Below are 19,906 nucleotides of genomic sequence, written 5' to 3' on the forward strand. Positions count from 1 at the left end.
GGAACTGAAGTAACAGAAATTGATTGTCTGAGTTCTGGATTCCAGGAACCTCAGATCGGGGTGTTAGCAGGGTTGGTTCCTTCTGAGCATGTGAGGGAGGATCTGTGTCACAGCTCTCTCCCAGCGGCTGGGAGCCAGGTGTTCCTTGGCTTGCAGGGGACATTGTCCTCGTATCTTCACATCGTCTTCCTCTCTGCATGTCTTTCTCTGTGTCCACATTTTATAAAGACGCAGTCTTGTGGGATTAGGGCATACCCTAATGGCCTCATCTTCACTTGATCATCTATGAAGACTCTATTTCCAAACAAGTTCACATTCACCAGCACTGGGCTTTCAACATCTCGGAAGGACATAATTCAGCCGTGACACCAAGCGTCCAGCTATTTCCTCTCAGTTCCTTTCCACGAATGACTGCAATATTTGGGACGAGGGTTGACTATGCTCTGCTCAGGTCCTGTAAGGCACAGCCTGAAACACCTTCCTTGTCACCCCTGGTCTCGGGGCCTCTGCCACACCCAGCCTGGAAGATGCAGTCAATCCATCCATCAATCAGTAAAAGGTGCTGATGAATTTCAGCACACTTGATTTCACAATGGGCTCACTTCATATTTTCCTTTTCTACTCATTCCATAAACTGTTCCTTATTTTGTCCTTTTTTGGTGTTTGGGTTTTATTTTGTATTTTTTCCAGTTTATAACATACATGATCATTGTGTAAAATATAAGACATCCAGATAATAAGACAATTTGCTAAAATCATCTCTAATTCCTAAAAATAGCACTTTGACAAGTTTACTTCCAGTCTGTATTTATAAAATTGGTATTAGAATGTACCAAGAGTTTTGTATTGTGCTATTTTTACTTAATAATATTTAGGGTATAACATGGTTCAAGGAAATAATGACCCAGCTGGGCATCTTTCTATAAAAGATTACGCATGAACAGATTTTTTTTTTTCAAATTCCAATTAACAGTTTCTCAAGGCACATTTTGAACAATGGTTCAGGTCAAGACAAAAATAAATCTTGAAGTAAACCGATGGTCACAATTATTGAAATTTCTGAGGGATGGATACTTGGAGCCCATCTAGTGAGAGGGTCAATGGCTGCAAGTTGCTGCTAGGCGCTACTGTATGCCTGCCCGCTCTCCTGCAGGTGTCTGTGGATGCTTCCTCTGGCCTCATTCATTTGCACGGTGGCCTCACGACACAGCAAGGCCATGATGACATTTGATAGGTCCATCTCCTTTGGGTGCCTGGCTGCCTGAATAAACCCATTTAGCCACTTGGTGATGCCAGCATATGCTCCTGCCACCTACTGAACCACCTCTCCTCTTGCCAACATCTCACAATTCCCCTCATTCCTCAGCACCTGGCTTGTGATGCTGCTTCACGGGGACGTCGCTGCGCCCTGCACAGGATGGCTGGGCTGTCCCCTTCCCTGCACTCCCTGTGTACCTCCAGTCTAATCGTCAACTCACTGCTCTACCATGCTGGGTCTATGAGCCTTCTCCACTAGACTGGGTCCCTACCGAGGACAGCAGCTGCACCCCTCTCATCTCTGTTCTCCAGGTGCTGACCCCAGTGCCTGGCCCCCTGGACTGAGCTTGGGTGCACGTTTGTTAAAGAATGCCTGCTGGGCGGCGACAGGCATTCTGCAGTGAATTAGCATGCACAGGTTTGATCCTAGCAGATGTTTGCTTAACATCATCCTTGGGTGTTAAAATAAAAACTTGCATAGCATTTGACATTTGCTTATTTCAAAGTGTGGTAGAAAAGGGGATTTTGGAATCTCAGCTCTCCTCCTCTCTGTTCGGCCTTAGGCAAGTCATCCAACCTCTCGCCTCAGTTAACAGGTGAATTGCCTGTTCACAGAGTAGTGGTGTTAGTAAATGAGGTAATGGCTAGGAAAGGTTTAGCACAATGCTAAATACATAATCAACACGTGACAAATGTAGCGAGTGTAATGACTGCAGCTGAAAACAGCTGCCCATTAATGAGTATGCTTCTCTTTTTATTCCATAGCCCCGTGGAGTGGCACCTCAGAGGCCACAGGTTTGAGAAGACATCACTTACTACACTGACCAGTTGGACACATGGCCTCACCTCCAGAGCTTGGCTCCTCAAATGCAGGGCAGGGCTGGGTTGTGCTAAAGTGAAAGGCTCTCCACTCAAAGACTTCCTGGCCCCAATCTCTGCTCCATCACTTCCTGTGTGACCCTGGGCAAGTCACTTAAACTCTCTGTGCCTAACTACTCAAAACAGTTCCTGGAACAGTAAGTGCTCAGTAAATACTAGCTGGCTAAAAGTTCATAGAATAAAAAGGCAGAATCAGGAAGTGTTGTTCCTCTTAGCCTGCACGGATCGTGATTCTTTTATTTTTCTCCCGTCTATCATTCCAGTATCATGTAAATTCAGATACTTAAATTCTTTAACTTGATAAAGAATTTTAAGTGAGATCTAAATTAAAGCAATTTCTTGATTGCTTCTGCTACATTCCATTTGGCATGCTGACTTGCTAACCTGATGTGGTCTTTTGTTGTTGCTTGTTTGTTTGTCTGTTGTCCTATACATAAAGCTTTACTAAGAGAGGAGAAAACAGAACAAGGTCCATTTGTGCCCAAACATGGGATGGATGGATGGTTCTGTCCTGTCAATGCTGATTAGTATAACATGTGGCAGGTAGAACTGTTTTGTAAGAGATTATGATAAGATCTTTAGAAAATCAGACTGCAGCCGGATGTGGTGGCTCACTCCTGTAATCCCAGCACTTTGGGAGGTCGAGGTGGGAGGATCACTTGAGGTCAGGAGTTCAAGACCAGCCTGGGCAACATGGTGAAACCCCATCTACTAAAAATATAAAAATTAGCTGGGCACGGTGGCACTTGTCTGTAATCCCAGCTACTCGGGGGACTGAGGCAGGAGAATCATCTGAGCCTGGGAGGCAGAGGCTGCAGTGAACCAAGATTGGCCACTGCACTCCAGCCTGGGTGACAGAGCAAGACTCCTTCTCAAAAAAAAAGAGAAAGAAAACCAGACTGCAAGCTCTCTGAGGGCAAGACAGTAGCTGCCTTTGCTTCCCACTATTTCCCAAGTACCAAACGCAATGCCTGACACATATTAGGTGCTCAATACTTCTTGAATAAATCAGAAAATGACTTAGATGTAAAAGTAACATCTTTGTTGCTTGATTCAACATAGCTTTCTCATTTCATTGGTCCAGTTATAGATTCCGTTAGATATGAGTTCTAAATTTCTTTTCAAAGAATCAATATGTCAGTATGTTCAATTCTTTGCCTTCTACTTTTAATCTTAACTTCCTCCTAAAGCAACCTGTTTCGATTACCTGCTCCACCCTGACTCATTCCGATTACCTGCTTCACCCTGACTCCTTCCGACTACCTGCTCCACCCTGACTCATTCCGATTACCTGCTTCACCCTGACTCATTCCGATTACCTGCTTCACCCTGACTCATTCGGATTATTACCCGATCTACCCAGACTCATTCGGATTACCTCCTCCACCCTGACTCCTTCCGATGACCTGCTCCACCCTGACTCATTCCAATTACCTACTCTACCCTGACTTATTCTGATTCCGTACCCTGTCATAACCATTTTTCCCGCCAAACCACTCACCCCGTCACTCTCTTTAAATTAGCCAATCAGAATTAGTTTAGCCTGTGCAGTCTAACCCTAGCCAATAGGGGAAGGATACAGCAGCAGGGGCCATGTGCGTCAGGGATAAGAACCCCTTCCCCTCTCTTGTCCAAGTGTGCACCCACCATTGCTCCATCTGTAAGGGTGCACCCTTCTATAGAAGTAACTTGCCTTGCTGAGAATTAAAAAGAAAATTTTATATTCGAGTGCTATTTCTTTTGCAGCACCGAAACTTTATTTATAACAATTCCCTGTCACTTCCTGAGGTCTCCCAGGAGATACACCCCTTAGAACTAGAAAAGAAAAGAAGGAAGGTTGCTTTTCGTCAGTTTCTGGAAGCAACCCCGCTAGCCCGTCACTGGTGGAAGCAGAGGGATCTCGTGATGTGGAGCTGTCAGGGTGTGTGACTCCAGGTGAAGTCAGGCAGTGTTTGCTTGTTTCAGCTGTGCAGCGTGGACACACTTCAGAAATAAAAGGCACCCGCAGGTGACAGAGGAAAAAGAGGAAAAGGTTGTCCCAACAGATAAACTCGTGGGCCGCTTGCTCAGTCCAGGAGGCACGGCTTTGCCTTTGGGTTAGAATCTTACAGCCACAGGCAGAAGGAGGCCTGGGCGGGTCTGAGAGGCTTTAAATTCCCTTCGTCATGGGTCATGGGTCTTTTGAATTCCTTTCCATCTGACTTGACTCACCAAAGCCACTGTTGTTCAGCTACTCTGAAGGGAGAGATGATCAGTTTTAGGATCATGTCCACCTACAGCCGGTTACTGAACCCTCTTCTGGGAAGGCGATCACCATCTGGGAACTGATACGGATGACTCTTTGGACCTTCAAAGAGGGGACCCAAATTTGAGGCTGTGTCCTCCCAGCAGAGGTAGCCAGTAGGTCCTGCCCAACTCCACATTTTGACAGGCTCAAAGGCAGTGATATGAAGGGTTAGGACAGGGGCCACTCAGGGACACTCCCTTTCTGACATCTTGGAGCTGAGTAACTACCTATCAGGACAAGTGAAGGAGTCAAAACCTGTTTGGAACTCAAAGAGTGAAAACTCCTGCTTAGATTGAATTGAAATGAGAAAAAGCAGCCCTGTCATTAATCAGGCAGGGAGGAGAAGCATAGAGGATGCCGGCTGCAGAGTTAGCAGAACAAACTGCTTCTCTCAAGGTCATGCAGGGGTTGGAAAAGCCACAGTGACACTCTCTTTGGGGGATCAACAGCTTTCTTATCGAGAACACCACAGACTTCCCTTGTATTTTCATTTGTGGGGTGGGGGGTGGCCCACACCCAGTTGTTGCCTGGTCAAGTTGACAAACATCAGGAAGCTGCCGCCCTCCATCTTCTCTCACTTCTCAGAGAGTCAGAAAGGCAGCCAGGCAGGGCTGGAGAGCTAGGTTCACTTTGTACAAAATTTTAACACATAGAATGAAAGCAGATGATAGCACATTGATGCGGCCAGGATTCCCCACAGAGAGGTTACCATAGAGGAGGCTCCTGAGAGGCCACCTTGCCTTCCCTGTGCTGTCGGGCAGGAGGGTCTGCAGGCAGAAGGAGTTTCCCCAGCCCAGCAATGACAGCAAAATGAAAGTGCTGGCCCAGCACCCACAGCATCATCCTGAGGCCATCAGAATGACAGCTGACCTCCCTCGGGGGAGCTCCTAGGCAAAGCAGGGAAGAAGAAGGAAGAAGGAATAGAAGAAGGAAAGATTGTTTTGTTTTACAGTTTGAAAATCCAATGTGCAAAAAGTACTTTATGCATAAGGAGGAGGAAATTCAAATTCAGGCCTCACCTAGCAGGTCAGCCGGCAGTCACACACCTGGAGACAGTTTCCAGTGCTGGCAGAAAAGTGAATCAGTCTGCTAGTGTCTGGGATTAGAATGGCATACACAGGAAAGCACACAAAACCAGCAGGTCGCACACCTTTCAGGGTGGAGATTCAGAAACACCGGCCTCTAGTAGGTCTCCTTTTATGACTCATGTGCCAAAGACTGCTCTGTCCCACTAGGTTGTCTTGTTAGGTTTTCAGACCTACCTGGTGACACCTTGGTCAATAAGCACATGAACAGATTCAAAATTGAGGCACCCTTACCCAGAGGAGGTGTCAAAGCGCAAGCCCCCAACCCAGATGGAAGACCTGACTGCCTTTTTGCCCCCAGGCTCGGCTGGGTGGAATATCTGCTTCCTCTGAGGAAAGCAGAGTTGAGGACTCCCATTCTCCGTGGTCGTTAATTTCAGACAGGTTCTAGTAATCACATGACTTGCTCTGCAGTTTCTCCAGCAACTCGGAGCTCCCAACCCTCTTGCACGCACAGCCCTTGCTGCCGCTGTTCCTGACTTGTTACCAGGCCCTGATCCCACCTTCCAGATAGGAGCAGACCAACTTCTGCCAGGCCTCCTGGCCACTGCCAAATCCCTTCTCAAGTAGCAAATCTGAAGTGACTTATACATCCTGAAGTGTGTTACAAATGTTTATTATTATTCCAGCGAGAAACAGATATCATTTTCACCACTTCATGCAGTAGTGTTGTAAGAGGCAATATAGAGCTTACTCTCCTTTTTTGAGCGTTACACAAATACAGCGGCAAACACTCATCAAGTGTGGGATGCGGTGGGGGTGGTGAAAAGGAAGTAAACAACTTGCCAAGAGGAAAATAAAAAATTCTAAAACCTTTATTAGAAAACTATTGGAATCTTGGTCAACTCTATTCCATCCCCTTTACTTCAAATGTAGCTGAGTGTTTTGAAGTTACCTGTCCAAGTGATGAACCAATGGGAAGAAAGATCAAGACACCCTCGCCACCACCCCCCGCCCCGCCACTCTTCCTCCTTCCATGGACACAAATTCCAATTTCAATCCTAAATTTGGTGTACTTTAAGGAATTTCTAAAGCACTTTCAGACAGAGTATCTCATTCTGCATTTTGAAGCAGCCATTGAAATTGGCCTTGTTATTTGGACTCAGAGTTTCTGTGGCTCGCCAAAGGTGACGCAGCCTGTAGCAGGGGAGGCAGGATGTGTAATTTTGCAGGTGCTCCAAATTCTCACTCCCTTCTTGCCACCATGTGGCCTTCCCCATTAAAGGAAGATGTGTAGCTGTGCATCCAACAGCCGTTTAAAACCATAAGTGTCACAGTCCAGGAATATTCAGTGGCAGGCTCCAGCTCATAGAGCCTGTTCACAGCAACACTGAATTTGGAAGCAGGGCACCAGGGCTGGGGGTGTGGGGTGGTGGTGGTGTCCACTGTGTTTCATTTCATTTTACTGGCCCTTTCCAGGACAATTAGGTCATTGGCAATCCTTCCCACCCCCTGCCTTTTTTTTTTTTTTTAACCCTGACATTAATAGATTCTCCTAATCTTTCTGTTTTCTTTTGAAACCCACAATGTCAGAGAGGAAAAAAAAAAAAAAAAAAAAAGCCAGTCTTGGCCACCTTTCCCTGGAGATTAAATGGCATATCCTGCTTAGTGGAAAGGCAATGAAATTCTACCCTTCACCCCACTTCTTCCAACTTTCTTCCTTCTTTTTACCTTAATGAAGCCGGCTCCATCCTCCCTTCCTCCTTCAGCATGCCAAGCCAGCCTGACTTGGCCTTTCCTGCCTACAAATCTAGGCAAAAATAAGACAAAGCAACCCTCTAAAAATCATCCATCGAGATTACATTACTTTCAAGTTGTTATTTATGAGGTTGGTTGCTGCCACTAGAATAAAATTCTCTGCTCAGTGTCTCGGTGTGTCCTGCTGTCAGCCAGGCTGTCTTTACTGCTTGTTTTTTCTCTATTTGTCTTTTATATCAGCATGGCCTTTTGCATGAGAGCTTTACCACGCCAGGGCTGGTAACTGCTTTGAACTTACTTGGTAACACACCAAGCTCTTAACAAATATTTAATGAGAAAAGAGACAAAGCCATAGCTCTGCTAGACAAAAGCGAACACAGAGATGGAAGGGCTCCGTGTCTCAAGGAAACATTTTTTTCTGCCGTTTCCTTAGAAAATCAGCTGCAAATCATGAATGCTGATGACTGTCTAAGCTCAGAGTGACTCATACACCAGAAGACACAATTAAAGCCATGAACACTTTCTATCTTAACTCAGAGGGAAGCAGAGGAGAGTTACAGCACAGACGCTGCAGAGTCATCTCCTGGTTAAGCTGCTGAATTCCCCACAAACTGTCTCCTCCTCTGGCTGATCAGTGGCCCAGCAAGGCTTCCTAAACACTCTTTTTACATGGCCTTGGTTACTGTGAAATAATTGACAGAGGAAGTCTGTCAATTATCTAGAGCAAGGAAAAGGAACCAGGAAAAGCGAACAGCCCTGCTAACACCTATGGGGATACCAGAAACGGAGAATCCTGGCGAGGATTCTCTCAAACCTGGGGATAGTTTGCACTGGCTTATCACCATGAGGTGCCCACGAGCCACCCAGGATCATCACCCTCCCTTTCTACTGTGTTCTCTTTTTCCAGTAGCCAGGACTCCTCCTCTAGAGGGAGGAATCTTCCCTTCCCGCTTCGGATTGTTTAAAAATGCTTCCACTATTGCTTGGCCCAAAGCCCTAGGAAGCCTTCCTCCGGGGACATAGGCAAAGGTCATTGCTGGGGTGCACCTGGATGGAGGTGCTTCCTCTGGGGAAGAAGGCACAGAGCATCACTGGGTATACCTGGATGGAGGTGCTTCTAGGTCCTTCAGTGGCATTAGACTGCCTACCCTTCACCGGGCATTGAGATGCCAGTTGTCTTAGATGGTTAATTCTTGAGTTTCATTTGGAGTTTGTTCTAAATAATTTAATTAATTTGTGATGGATAAAAATCTGCCTTGCTTTCTGAATTTGTTGCCCATCTTAATTTCCACCAGAAGCAAATACGCTAATGCATCCTGAGAAAAATATCTCCACAATCCTGCCATAAACTTAGCATGTCTTTACCATCAATCAAAAGAAAAATATAGTACTCTTGTGGACTCTGATTCCAAATCCTGTTTCTTATTTCTTAACTCCAGATGAGAAACCCAATTCGTAACCGCCCACTTGAAATTTGGGTAGGGGTTATGACAAAAGAAACATACAGGATTTCACATTGCAAACTAACAGATTTTGGAACCTCCATAGGTGTATGCAAGTCACATAAATGCAGGTTTCAATGAAAAAGCGTAATCAGTATTGCTTTGTTAAATTTAAATTCTGCTTAAATAGAGACCAACTGCTAGAGGGTAAAAAGACATTTAAAATTATAAACATCTTTTAAATCTCAGTCAACTATCTCTTTTCCCTTGATTACACAAACTTATCTCTCTTCAAACAGCTACAGTTCCTGTCCAAATCATCTCCTACTGTCTCTGCCCTGTTTGGACAAGTTTTTCCTTTTTCTATACCACTGTAGAAGCGTACATACTTGGAGACCAATGTTGAGTGAAGTCTATGACAAGTAAAAGTACATTGCATCATATTGGATTGAATTGGTGGTTGTACCCAATAGGCCAGAGACAAATAGACTAAAGTTGCTGTTTTACAATTATAACTCAATCTTAGGATCTTATGAACACTTTCAAGACATGTTTCTATAAAGCATTGTAATACAAGACATGGAAGCCCTTGCACTCAAACTATATCCAAAATAGTATCAGGCCTATCTGCAAGTTCTGAGTTGGTGAAAAAAGTCATAAATAAAGATATGTCTATGACTTTTTTTCCTTACAAGTTAGTATTCTGAAGTTTAACAAATAAGACTGGATCAGTGGTAATCCATTTGGATAATTATACATAGCTTGAATTGTCTTGATTCAAATTCAAATTTGATCATTTTATTTAAAGGGTATCAAAAATATATCAATAATTTTAGACTCTTGGCATAATCTTAGCTGATATTTTTAATAGACAAATTTTTAAAAAGCTCATATTTTGAAATATATTCATACTGACATATATATATCATTATTAATATCACACTGCGTTCTCTACTTTTAAGAATAGGTATAGGCTTAAGGCTAATCAATATCAATAGCAAAATGCATTTCTGGATGTCCCAATACACTCATTCATCTTTTTAATTGTTGAAACTCAGGCCAGTCAAATTAGTCATGTATGAAATAACCTAGCATAATCAAACATACACGGACACATACACACACACAAATGAGTGTACTTAAAAGTGGAGAAATAGGAGTAGGGTTGTGGATTGTATCAATGTCAATTTTCTGATTGGAATATGCTATTCCAGTGGTGCAAGATGCTACCATAGGGAGAAACTGGCCAAGGAGTATACAGAATTTCTCAGTATTATTTGTTACAGCTTCATGTGAATCTATTATCTCAAAATAAAAAGCTGAAGAAAAAAGGCAAGGAAGAAAACAATGTAGTATACTGCTACTTAGTTTTTAAAAAAAATATATGTATGTATATGTATCTATATAGATATATACACAGAAAGATGCACATGCATTTACAAGTATAAGATCTATATGTATACTATTTCTGTAAGGATAACTAAGAAATCATTAATACTGATTGGTTCTGAGGAGAACTAAAGAAACTAATGGAATGCGTATTTACTTTTCATAGTATACCTGTCTGTGGCTGTTGAATTTTGAGCTACTGGCATTATTCATTCAAAAAATAATTTTGGGGGATTGAGAACAAAATAGCCATTTCAAACCTAAAACAAAAACAAAACAAAAAAACAGCTCAGCACACAACGAAAGCCTAGTGAATCCACATCAAGAGCCGTAATTCTGATACACACATCCACAATGAAGACGAAAATATAGAATCTTAAGTATCTTACGGCTTGAGATGCAATAGGACAGTCTGCAGTTGATCTTCCGGAAGAGCTGCTTGTTAATGGGCCAGAGGAGGAGAGTGAAGAGCTGAATGGTGTTGATGATTAGCCCCGAGGCAATAAAGACGTAGCAGAAGACCAGGTGGCACAGGAACTGAGACTTCAGCAGTCCCGCGAGGTCCATGATGCGTGGACGCTCTTACTCAGAAATAAATAAATACCCACAGTCAAAGATTTCCAGAAGGAAGAAAGATCCAGGACTCAGGAAGGCGTCTAAAACACAAACAAATAGGAAATGTTAGCAAAAACACGATGTGCTTTTAGAGTCAGAAAAAAAGTGCTCTGAAAAAGAAAAATATACACTTGAGGCTAAACTCATTGTGCGTTAGTTGATTTGTCTTTATTTTGCAAACATTGATGTAGTGCCTACTTCCTGTCGAGCATAGTCTAAGCCCTTTAACAATGATCCTTCCTTTAATTCTCCCAATATCCTCTGAGGTTGGTACTTTGATTACAGATGAGGAAATTGAGGCCTGGAAGGTGGAGCCACTCAGCCAGGGTTCACCGCTCCCCAGCTGGGCAGCAGCTGAGCCAGCCACGGAGCCCTGGGTCCCACTTGAGTGACGGCTGCCCACAGGACAGGCCGCAAATCCGGCCTCCCCTCCTGCTGCCATCGCGGCCTGAGCCCCATTCTCTCACCCCCAGCCCCACGCCATCTCCCTCCTCTCATTCTCCTCCTCCAGATCCCTGCTCACCCCTCACTTCCAGCAGGACTGCCCTAAAGTCAAGCCTGCCCTGGACAAGGACGAGGACATACCCAGAGTGGGTGCCACCCCTCAAGCAACCGGGACTACAGAAGCATTTACTTGAAAACCACCACTGTTTCTCCAGCACATGAGAGCCATCACTGGCACAGGGTGGGAGCTTAATTTTAAAAAATATTTGTAGAATGATTTAGTGAAAGTACACAAGGGCTCAACTTTGAGGATATCAGTAAATACAAATAACTAGGAAGGTAAGAAAACTACCCCCACCACACCCTGGTCACACACACACAGACACATAGACACACACACAAACACCACACACACACACACACACACACAAACACAGATACACACATCCTTAAGTGTTCTCAAATCAGAAAGAAACTCAACACATACGTACAGTTAGACTCACAGTCCTGTAATCAGTCTCCAGCTCAAAACAGAATAATGAAATGACTTTACAGTTTGGGAAACAAAAGCTTTCCTTTGAGGAAAATGGCAGGAGTTTCAAATACTCTGATGAAAAGGAAAGCTGTGAGCAGTGGACTCGCTTTTCCTGGAAGCAGAAGAGCCTGGCAGACTACCCCAGGAAGACGTCTAATGTTACGACAAACTTTCTAACAATAATAGTTGAGAGGCCCTAAAATTGTTACAATCTTTATTAATAATGAACAATCTGTATACAGATGGTCCTCGACTTATGAGTCCACTGAAAATTTCCAGCTTTACAATGGTGTAAAAGCAATATCCAATCAGAGAAATTTTAATTCGAGACCATACAACTCTTCTGTTTTTCACTTTCAGTACAGTATTCAATAAATTACAAGGCCTATTCAGCACTTTGTTATAAAATAGGCCTTGTGTAAGATGATTTGGCCTAACTGTAGGCTAACGTAAATGTGCTGAGCATGTTTAAGGCAGGCGAGGCTAAACGATGATGTTTGGTAGGTGAGGTGCATGCAATGCCTTTTTGACCTACAGTATTTTCAATTTGCAATGGGTTTATCGGGATGTAATCCCATCATAAATTGAGGGGCATCTGTAAGAGTTTCACACATGTGATCTCATTTTAAGGCTCCTATGAATCCCACAAGACGAGTATTCTTATCATCCCACTTTTCAGAATAAGAAACTGAGACAATGGTGAGGTTGGGCAACTTGCCTAAGCTTGCCACAATCGGTAACTGATCTTGGGGCTCAGTTTTAACTCCGAGCTCTTTCTCCTGCACGTGTCAGGGGTGTTCTGCTCCTGAGATGTGAGGCGGGAGGTCTCTTGGGCTCACAACTCCCTTTGGCAGAGCAGCCCAGAAATTCCCCCAAGGGCAGAAGACAGCACAGCTTTGAGTGCAAGTCACTCCTGGGTCATGCAGGTTGGCTCTGAGGATGGTTTCGGGCATATGGAGAGTCACAGGGAGGCATGTTTGCACTTACTGGGACTATCCGGAAGGCAGGCTGCATTCCTGCAAGATTCCTATACATTTCTGATAGGAGGGAAATGGGAAGAAGCTTTCGGCCTGATTTCTCTGAAATCATCTTAGCTCCACTGAGACATCCCATTCTCTAGGCCCCAGAAGCTCCACTCTCTGGCACAAATCCAGGCCCTGCAGGGTCTGAATCATCACATCTCTGGCCTTTCGCAGACGGCATTTCCACAGATATTTCCAGGCTGGAAAACTCCTTACTGAGTTTCAACACTCCCAGGCTCCCACTGAGGAATAGGCGTTAAGCTGGCAGCCCCCGCTCAGTGCACTTGACTTTGGGAGCCACATAAATAGGAGGGGTTTACATGGGTTTGCAGCTTGGCAGCAGTAACAGTTTGATGTTGAATATTCATGCAATTTGTTCATTGTCCCCGGATTAGCCACTAATAGCGTCAAGACAATCTGGCCAGGCCAAGCTCGGTTTTTCACTAGGTTTCTGGGGTCTAGCGTTTGTAAATTACTTGACAAATCCTTTGCTTTGCCAATTCTACACTAAGAAAAGGAAGCCAGCTGACATCGGAAATGCAGGGGGTTAAATGCTGCCTTCCTCAGTGTCCAGTTCAATATTAGGGCATTAGGAAGAAAAATTAAGAATTCTTTTTTCCTTATAAAATTTCAAGGTAAATTGAAATTTTACCGTGCCCTCAGGTAAAACCCTCACTAGCAATGCATGAACCAGGGTCTCAGATGGCATTGGTGAAGTGTAAAGAGGAACCCCAAGCAGATGAGCCTAAAGAGAAATCAGACAAGGCTTGGTTTGTTTTGGGTCTTGAGTTTCAGCTCCACTTCTGTCCTCAAGGCCCATTTCCTAGCCTGGTGTGGGATGGTTGCATGTGGGCTTGAGAGTTCAACTGCCCAAGTTTGCAGCTCTGCCCTATCTCTTATTAGTTGTGTATTGGTACCCTATTTTGGGCACATTAACTATTCTGCACCTCAGTTTTTCTATCAGTAAAAAGGGACAACAGATTCTAATCAAAATCCCAGGGAGGCTATTGCTTTTTGATTTCGTGAAACTTAGGCGGATTCTCAAATTTATATGCAAACGCCAAAATAAGAATAGTCAAGGCATCCTCTGAAGAAGAAGGTGAGAAGTGCTCGAGTTGTTAAATAATTTAACTGACTTTAGAATGAGGGCTGATGATTAAAAGAAACATGGCTGAATTATGTAGGGGTGTGTCTGGAGGACAAATGTGTGACATATGTCTTAAGTTCATTCCAGATAGACGTTTTGGGGACCCATCTGGATTAGTCCATTCTCGCACTGCTATAAAGAAATACCTGAGACTGGACAATTTATAAAGAAAAGAGGTTTAATTGGCTCACGGTTCTGCAGGCTGTACAGGAAGCACAGCGGCTTCTGCTTCTGGGGAGGCCTCAGGAAGCTTTTACTCATGGCAGAAGGCAAAGGGGGAGCGGGCATCTTACAAGGCAGGAGGAAGAGCGAGAGAGAGAGAAGGGGGAGGTGCCACACACTTTTAAACAACCAAATCTCAAGAGAACTCACTGATTATACGGTACCAAGGGGGGACAGTGCTAAACCATTCATGAGAACTCCACCCCCGTGATCCAATCACCTCCCACCAGGTCCCACCTCCAGTGCTGGGGATTACAAATTCAACGTGAGACTTGGGCAGGGACACAGATAGAAACCATATCAGCTTCTTTCCCATCTTGAATAAAACAGCACTTTCTCTTCTAACGTGGCAATTAGCCAATTTCATGTCATGCCGAGGAAAGATGGTATTTTCATCTGGCCAGCGATGAAAATAGCTGGAGAGAAACATTTTAAAAATACTTTGCCTAGTTCCCTTTTAGCTTTGCAAGTACCTAGAATGTGACGGAAAGAGTCTTTCCAGCAAATCCACTTCAGTGGCTTATTATATGAGGCAAGAATATGACAAAGAACTTATGCTGTTTCTGAGCATATCAGAGCGCTACTTACGGAGTTTCTAAATCAGAGAACTAGGAAGCTGCTGCTATGCCATATTTCTGTGAAAAAAAAAAAAGATGTTTCTTACTATCAAGGCCAAAAATGATGAACTCATGTGCTTGACAAAGTAAAGATGATGTATTGCCTTTTTCTGGGTTTTGGTACTCATGAAATGAAACAGCAGGTGTTTTCCCATCAGTGAGCTCAGAAGCAGCGTTTAACCTTTACTTTTTCCTGAAATTCACCCCATGACCTTGAGACACCCTAGGGATGGGAGTGCAGGAGGCCAAATTCTACTGGGAATTCTCTTTCAACAGGTTCACACAAAGAAATCTGGCCACAGAGGCTGGCACAGTTACCTCTGGGGGCAGACAAGTGACCCGATGAGGGCTTAAAGCATTAAAAGGAAGGGGGAGGCCGGGAGCAGTGGCTCACACCTGTAGTCCTAGCACTTTGGGAGGCCCAGGTAGGCAGATCACTTGAGGTCAGGAGTTCGAAACCAGCCTGGCCAACATGGTGAAACCCCATCTCCACTAAAAATACAAAAAAAAAAAAAAAATACCTGGATGTGGTGGTGGGTGTCTGTAATCCCAGCTACTCGGGAGGCTGAGGCAGGTGAATCACTTAAACCTGGGAGGCAGAGGTTGCAGTGAGCCGAGATTGTGCCACTGCACTCCAGCCTGGGCGACAGAGTGAGACTCCATCTCAAACAAAATAAATAAATAAAAGGCAGGGGGAGGCTTCTCTCCAGATAATGAGTCCCAGACAAACCACAACCTAGTGAACTAAGGCAACATGCAAAAGGGATCGTGGAAACACAAAGACATTTTTAAATCATACAGAATAGGAAAAATGCCAGGAAACCATATCTGGATACATTATTGGAATTTTCCAGAAGGCCGCATCTGACCCATGAGCTCAATATGCATCACCTGAAAATGACTGCACCAGCGTTTAAAACATAGACAAAAAGCAGTTGTCACTAGGAATCACAACAGGTTCAAGGAGACATAATCTAATCCAAATTACCTTTGTTTCCCAGGCCACTGGTAGATTAGTAGATATTGAATTTAGCCAATCATTTGGCAAAGTCTCTGGCAGTCCTCAAGGGCACATATTGAAAAAGTGTTGGCTATGAGTCTGTGTGAAAGAGTTCATGGCTATTTGAGAAAGTAGGTAACCATCATTAACATTAGCAAGGTTTCTTACTGAATACCAGAAGAAGTCTCCTTCAGCACCACTTGGACGTAAAAACTGAGTCATTCGTATAAGGATGGGAGAGACAAAGGGGGTTAAATACATAGGGGATGTTGACTATAAGCCAACAGTGTACCAAAGGGGTTAAGTCAGCGGGTATAGACCTTTAGAGAATATTAGAATACACTGAGTGGGAAAAGTTCACAAAGAAGTATAATTCTTAACTGTAAAATAATAATGTGTGCATATATGTCATTCATACCTACATCTATTACTATATCTATAACTATCTATTAATAGTGGCTAAATGTTGGCAGAAGGATTATGGCTGATCTCCTTTTCTTCTCTGTGTTTTATCATCCTTTTTTACGACGAGAATGAAATCCACCCCATTCTGAGCACAGAACTGGACAGACTCCGTTTCCCAGCCCCCGTGAAGGTTAGGGGTGGGCAGATGATGGGCATATGCCACAAAAGTGAGATGCTTGCAAGTCTCTGAGGGAGAAAGTGTACACTGCTTGCTAACTTGAGGAGGGACCACAGGGTTGGCATGCTCTATTAAAGTCAGCAGAAAGGTAATCAACCAAAGCACCAGACAAGAGAAATTCTGAAATGTGCAGGCAACGCGAGACCACCTGGAAGCCAAGCACTGCTGTGTGTTGGGGGGCTGGGGGTGGGGGGGTAATGGGGGGTTGGGGAGGCGGGGGGCAGAATGCAGCATAGTTGTTGGAGCTTCCGCTGTGGAGAGGGCACTGAGAGTCAGGCAGACTGGCTACAAATCCAGGCTTGGCCACTTTACAGCTATGGAAGTTGATTAACTTACTTGGCCCTCATTTTCCTCGTGTGTAAAATCAGAACAATAACTTCAGCATGAGGTGGCTGCAAGGAGCAAGTATAGTAAAGCATTGGAAACACTTGCCAGGATGCCTGGAACAGGGAAAACCCCAAGTAATGGGGGATTTTTCTATCATTTGCAAGAAGGCAAAGAAGGAGCAGCTAAGACAGATGACTTCGTCTCTCCTGGGAAAGCCAATGAGATGGTCGTCAACTCAGTTTTCCTTCTCTACATATCTAGATCAAGACATTGTCTTTAATTTACCTGTAATGTGTTAAAGCATCCACCCCCATATGTTTTCATTCTAACCTATACTTTTCTGCTAGTGACTCAGAAATGGGAAATAATGCAGTCACAAGCACTCACGTGTACTTTACCTTCCTTAACTATGTAATCTTCCCAAAGCGTGGGATGGAGATGAGGTGATAGGGTTTGGCTGTGTCTCCACCCAAATCTTCCCTTGAATTGTAGTTCCCATAATCTCCACGTGTCGTGGGAGGGACCTAGTGGGAGGTAATTGAATCATGGGAGTGGTTACCCTGATGCTGTTCTTGTGATGGTGAGTTCTCATAAGATCTGATGGTTTCATAAGGGGCTTTTCACCCTTTTGCTTGGCACTTCTCCTTCCTGTCAGCATGTGAAGAAGGTTGCGTTTGCTTCCCCTTCTGCCATGATTATAAGTTTCCTGAGGCCTCTCCAGCCCTGCAGAACTGTGAGTCAATTAAACCTCTTTCCTTTATAAATTACCCAGTCTCGAGTATGTCTTTATTAGCTGTGTGAGAATGGACTAATTAATACACATAAGAATATGTTAAAGTGCAAGCAAGACAAACGCTCTCACTCTAGCACTGAATTTCTCAGGTAGCATTTCTACCATGAAGTTCTACAGACACAGACAGCCAGGCATACACACTCCAGCACAGCGTTTGGTCGATGGGACTGCTGAAGTGAGTTATGTATGGTGTAAGGCAGATGGTACCATATGCTGCCCAGCCTATGTTGGTGAAAACATAAGCAAATGAAAGAAAACTCAGAATTTCCCCATGAAAGAATCCAAACCGCATCCTTCTCTATACAGAGAGCTGTCAGTTTAATGTATGAAATTAGGCAACAAGATAACCTTAGTTAAGACTTCATATTGTCTTATTCAAAATTCTGAAACTATTAAATAAGCATGAACTTCAGTCATACTCAGGAAGACAGGCTAAACCTGAAATGGGATTAACTCCGCCACTAGCTGGATTTAAAAGGTATTTATTTGTTTGTTTTTAATATAGATTCACATTGCAGCACTCAACCAGGTCAGGGTTGTAGAAAAGGCAAAACTTTCTTTCTTCCAAAGAAATCAGTCCAAGAAGAATTGCTGAAATAATGCTCCTGCCCACTTTAGCATTGTCATTAAAATCTAAACATCTTATTGAAGCTCTTTTGACCTCAAAATCCAGAACATACAAAAAGAGATCAAAGAAATGAATGCAAATTATTTTATACTACTTTTTACATTCCAAACTAGGCTTTTTGTTTTTAATGATAATACTCCATTCTACAGAGATGAGGTAGAATGGGACTCCTAGCCTCAGTGTGAGTACAAATCCATCTTTTTAGTAAGCAATTTCACACACATATTAGGGCCTTAAACAGCTTCATACCACTTAATAGTAAACCAATTTCTGACTATCTTAAGGACAAAATTAACTTTCAGAAAATTCCCTATGTATAAAGATATTCAACCGCTACTGTTTCCAATGCCAAAAATTAGAAACAATTTGTATTTCTGACATAAGGAAACAAAAAACTGAATTATGGAAGACCCACCAAATGGAATAGGTGAAGTGTCACTAAAATAGGTTTGCAGTAAAATGGATACATTTTCATTATGATATTAAGTGACAGGATACAAAATCATGTGGAGAAAATAATCACAACTCTAAAAAAAAAACCGGAAGAAAAGAAAGCCTTACCAAAACACTAACAGCAGTTATCTTTGTGTACACACACACACACACACACACACACACACAACTTATACAAGTCTGTCCACCTGGAAGCCTGGGCTGGGTTCAAGACTACAGCTTCAGCATCTTTATCCTTAGGAAGAAACTGACAAGGTGCACTCCAAGATCCCTTCCAAGTCAAACACACGGCTGCCCTCCCAAGGCAAGCTTTTTCCTCTATGCCACTGCACTCTTCCTGAACAGTGATTAAGCGATCCAGCTCTGCCACTCTTCCCCAACTCCCATCTACAGAGAAGATTCCCAAGTGGCCCAGGTTAACCAGACAAATAAAAGAAAATAAAAACTTCAGGGACTGGCAAAGAGAGCAGCACAGCTAAAGTGGGGACAGCTGGCAGATTGTTTCTGAACCAATATTTCGGTCTCCAGGACACAGAATCCCCAGGTACTGTGGTGCCCACAGAGGAGAGGGGAGTGGATACAGTCCCAGGAGAAACGAGGGAGCTGGTGTCCAGCACACGCTACATTCAGATTGCCAGCACTCCTTCGGGTTGGATGAATGTGGCCAAAGTCTCCACCAGGGCGGCAACTAACTTGTACAGGTCTGAGGAACGTGCTCTGTTCTCACTCCTGGCAGACAAGGCTGGGTTCAGTTTTGGCTCCCTTAGAGTTCAGTTGGCCTAATTCCTACAACCAAACAGGAGAGAAAGTATTCTAGACTGGATTTAACTGTCTTTGGGACGAGCTGTAAGTAACGTAGTCCTCAATTAAAAAATAATCATCATCGGCCAGGTGCGGCGGCTCACACCTGTAATCCCAGCACTTTGGGAAGCTGAGGTGGGTGGATCACGAGGTCAGGAGTTTGAGACCAGCCTGGCCAACATGGTGAAACCCCCATCTCTACTAAAAATACAAAATTTAGCTGGGCGTGGTGGCAGGCACCTCTAATCCCAGCTACTCGGGAGGCTGAGGCAGGAGAAATGCTTGAACCCAGGAGGTGAAGGTTGCAGTGAGCCAAGATCGCGCCATTGCACTCCAGCCTAGGCAACAAGAGCGAAACTCTGTCTCAAAAAAAAAAAAAAAAAAAATTATCATCATCTAATGGTATGGCAGAAGCCTATACAAAATTCACATATTTTAAAATTTCATAGAATAGTCCTTTGTCCAGTACATGATGTCTGTTAAAACAAACCAAACTCTGAAGAAACCATAAATCATACTTAACTTTTTCACTATGTCCTCTAATAACTAACCTTTAGTCCCTCTTCAAAGCCCCACTGCTGCAGGATAAAAACTCAGGTCTATGGAAAAGTGATGCTTCTAA

At 43.7% G+C, this 19,906-nt stretch overlaps 1 protein-coding gene across 2 annotated transcripts in view; it reads right to left on the reverse strand.

Moving 5' to 3' along the window:
* AGPAT4 (1-acylglycerol-3-phosphate O-acyltransferase 4) overlaps positions 1–19,906 on the reverse strand; it is a 144,889-nt gene that overhangs the window by 92,125 nt on the left and 32,858 nt on the right. The window contains exons 2-3 of one of the 2 annotated variants that reach the window (XM_008973633.6): positions 14,611–14,657; positions 10,427–10,693 (exon numbers count right to left, since the gene is read on the reverse strand). In XM_008973633.6, coding sequence (XP_008971881.2) covers positions 10,427–10,604 — 178 coding nt within the window. In that variant the 5' untranslated portion in view covers positions 10,605–10,693; positions 14,611–14,657. The remainder of the gene's footprint in view (positions 1–10,426; positions 10,694–14,610; positions 14,658–19,906) is intronic. The other variant, XM_003820239.6, reaches the window with a different exon arrangement.

The sequence above is a fragment of the Pan paniscus genome, chromosome 5 (assembly GCF_029289425.2).
Source record: "Pan paniscus chromosome 5, NHGRI_mPanPan1-v2.0_pri, whole genome shotgun sequence".
Taxonomy (NCBI): domain Eukaryota; kingdom Metazoa; phylum Chordata; class Mammalia; order Primates; family Hominidae; genus Pan; species Pan paniscus.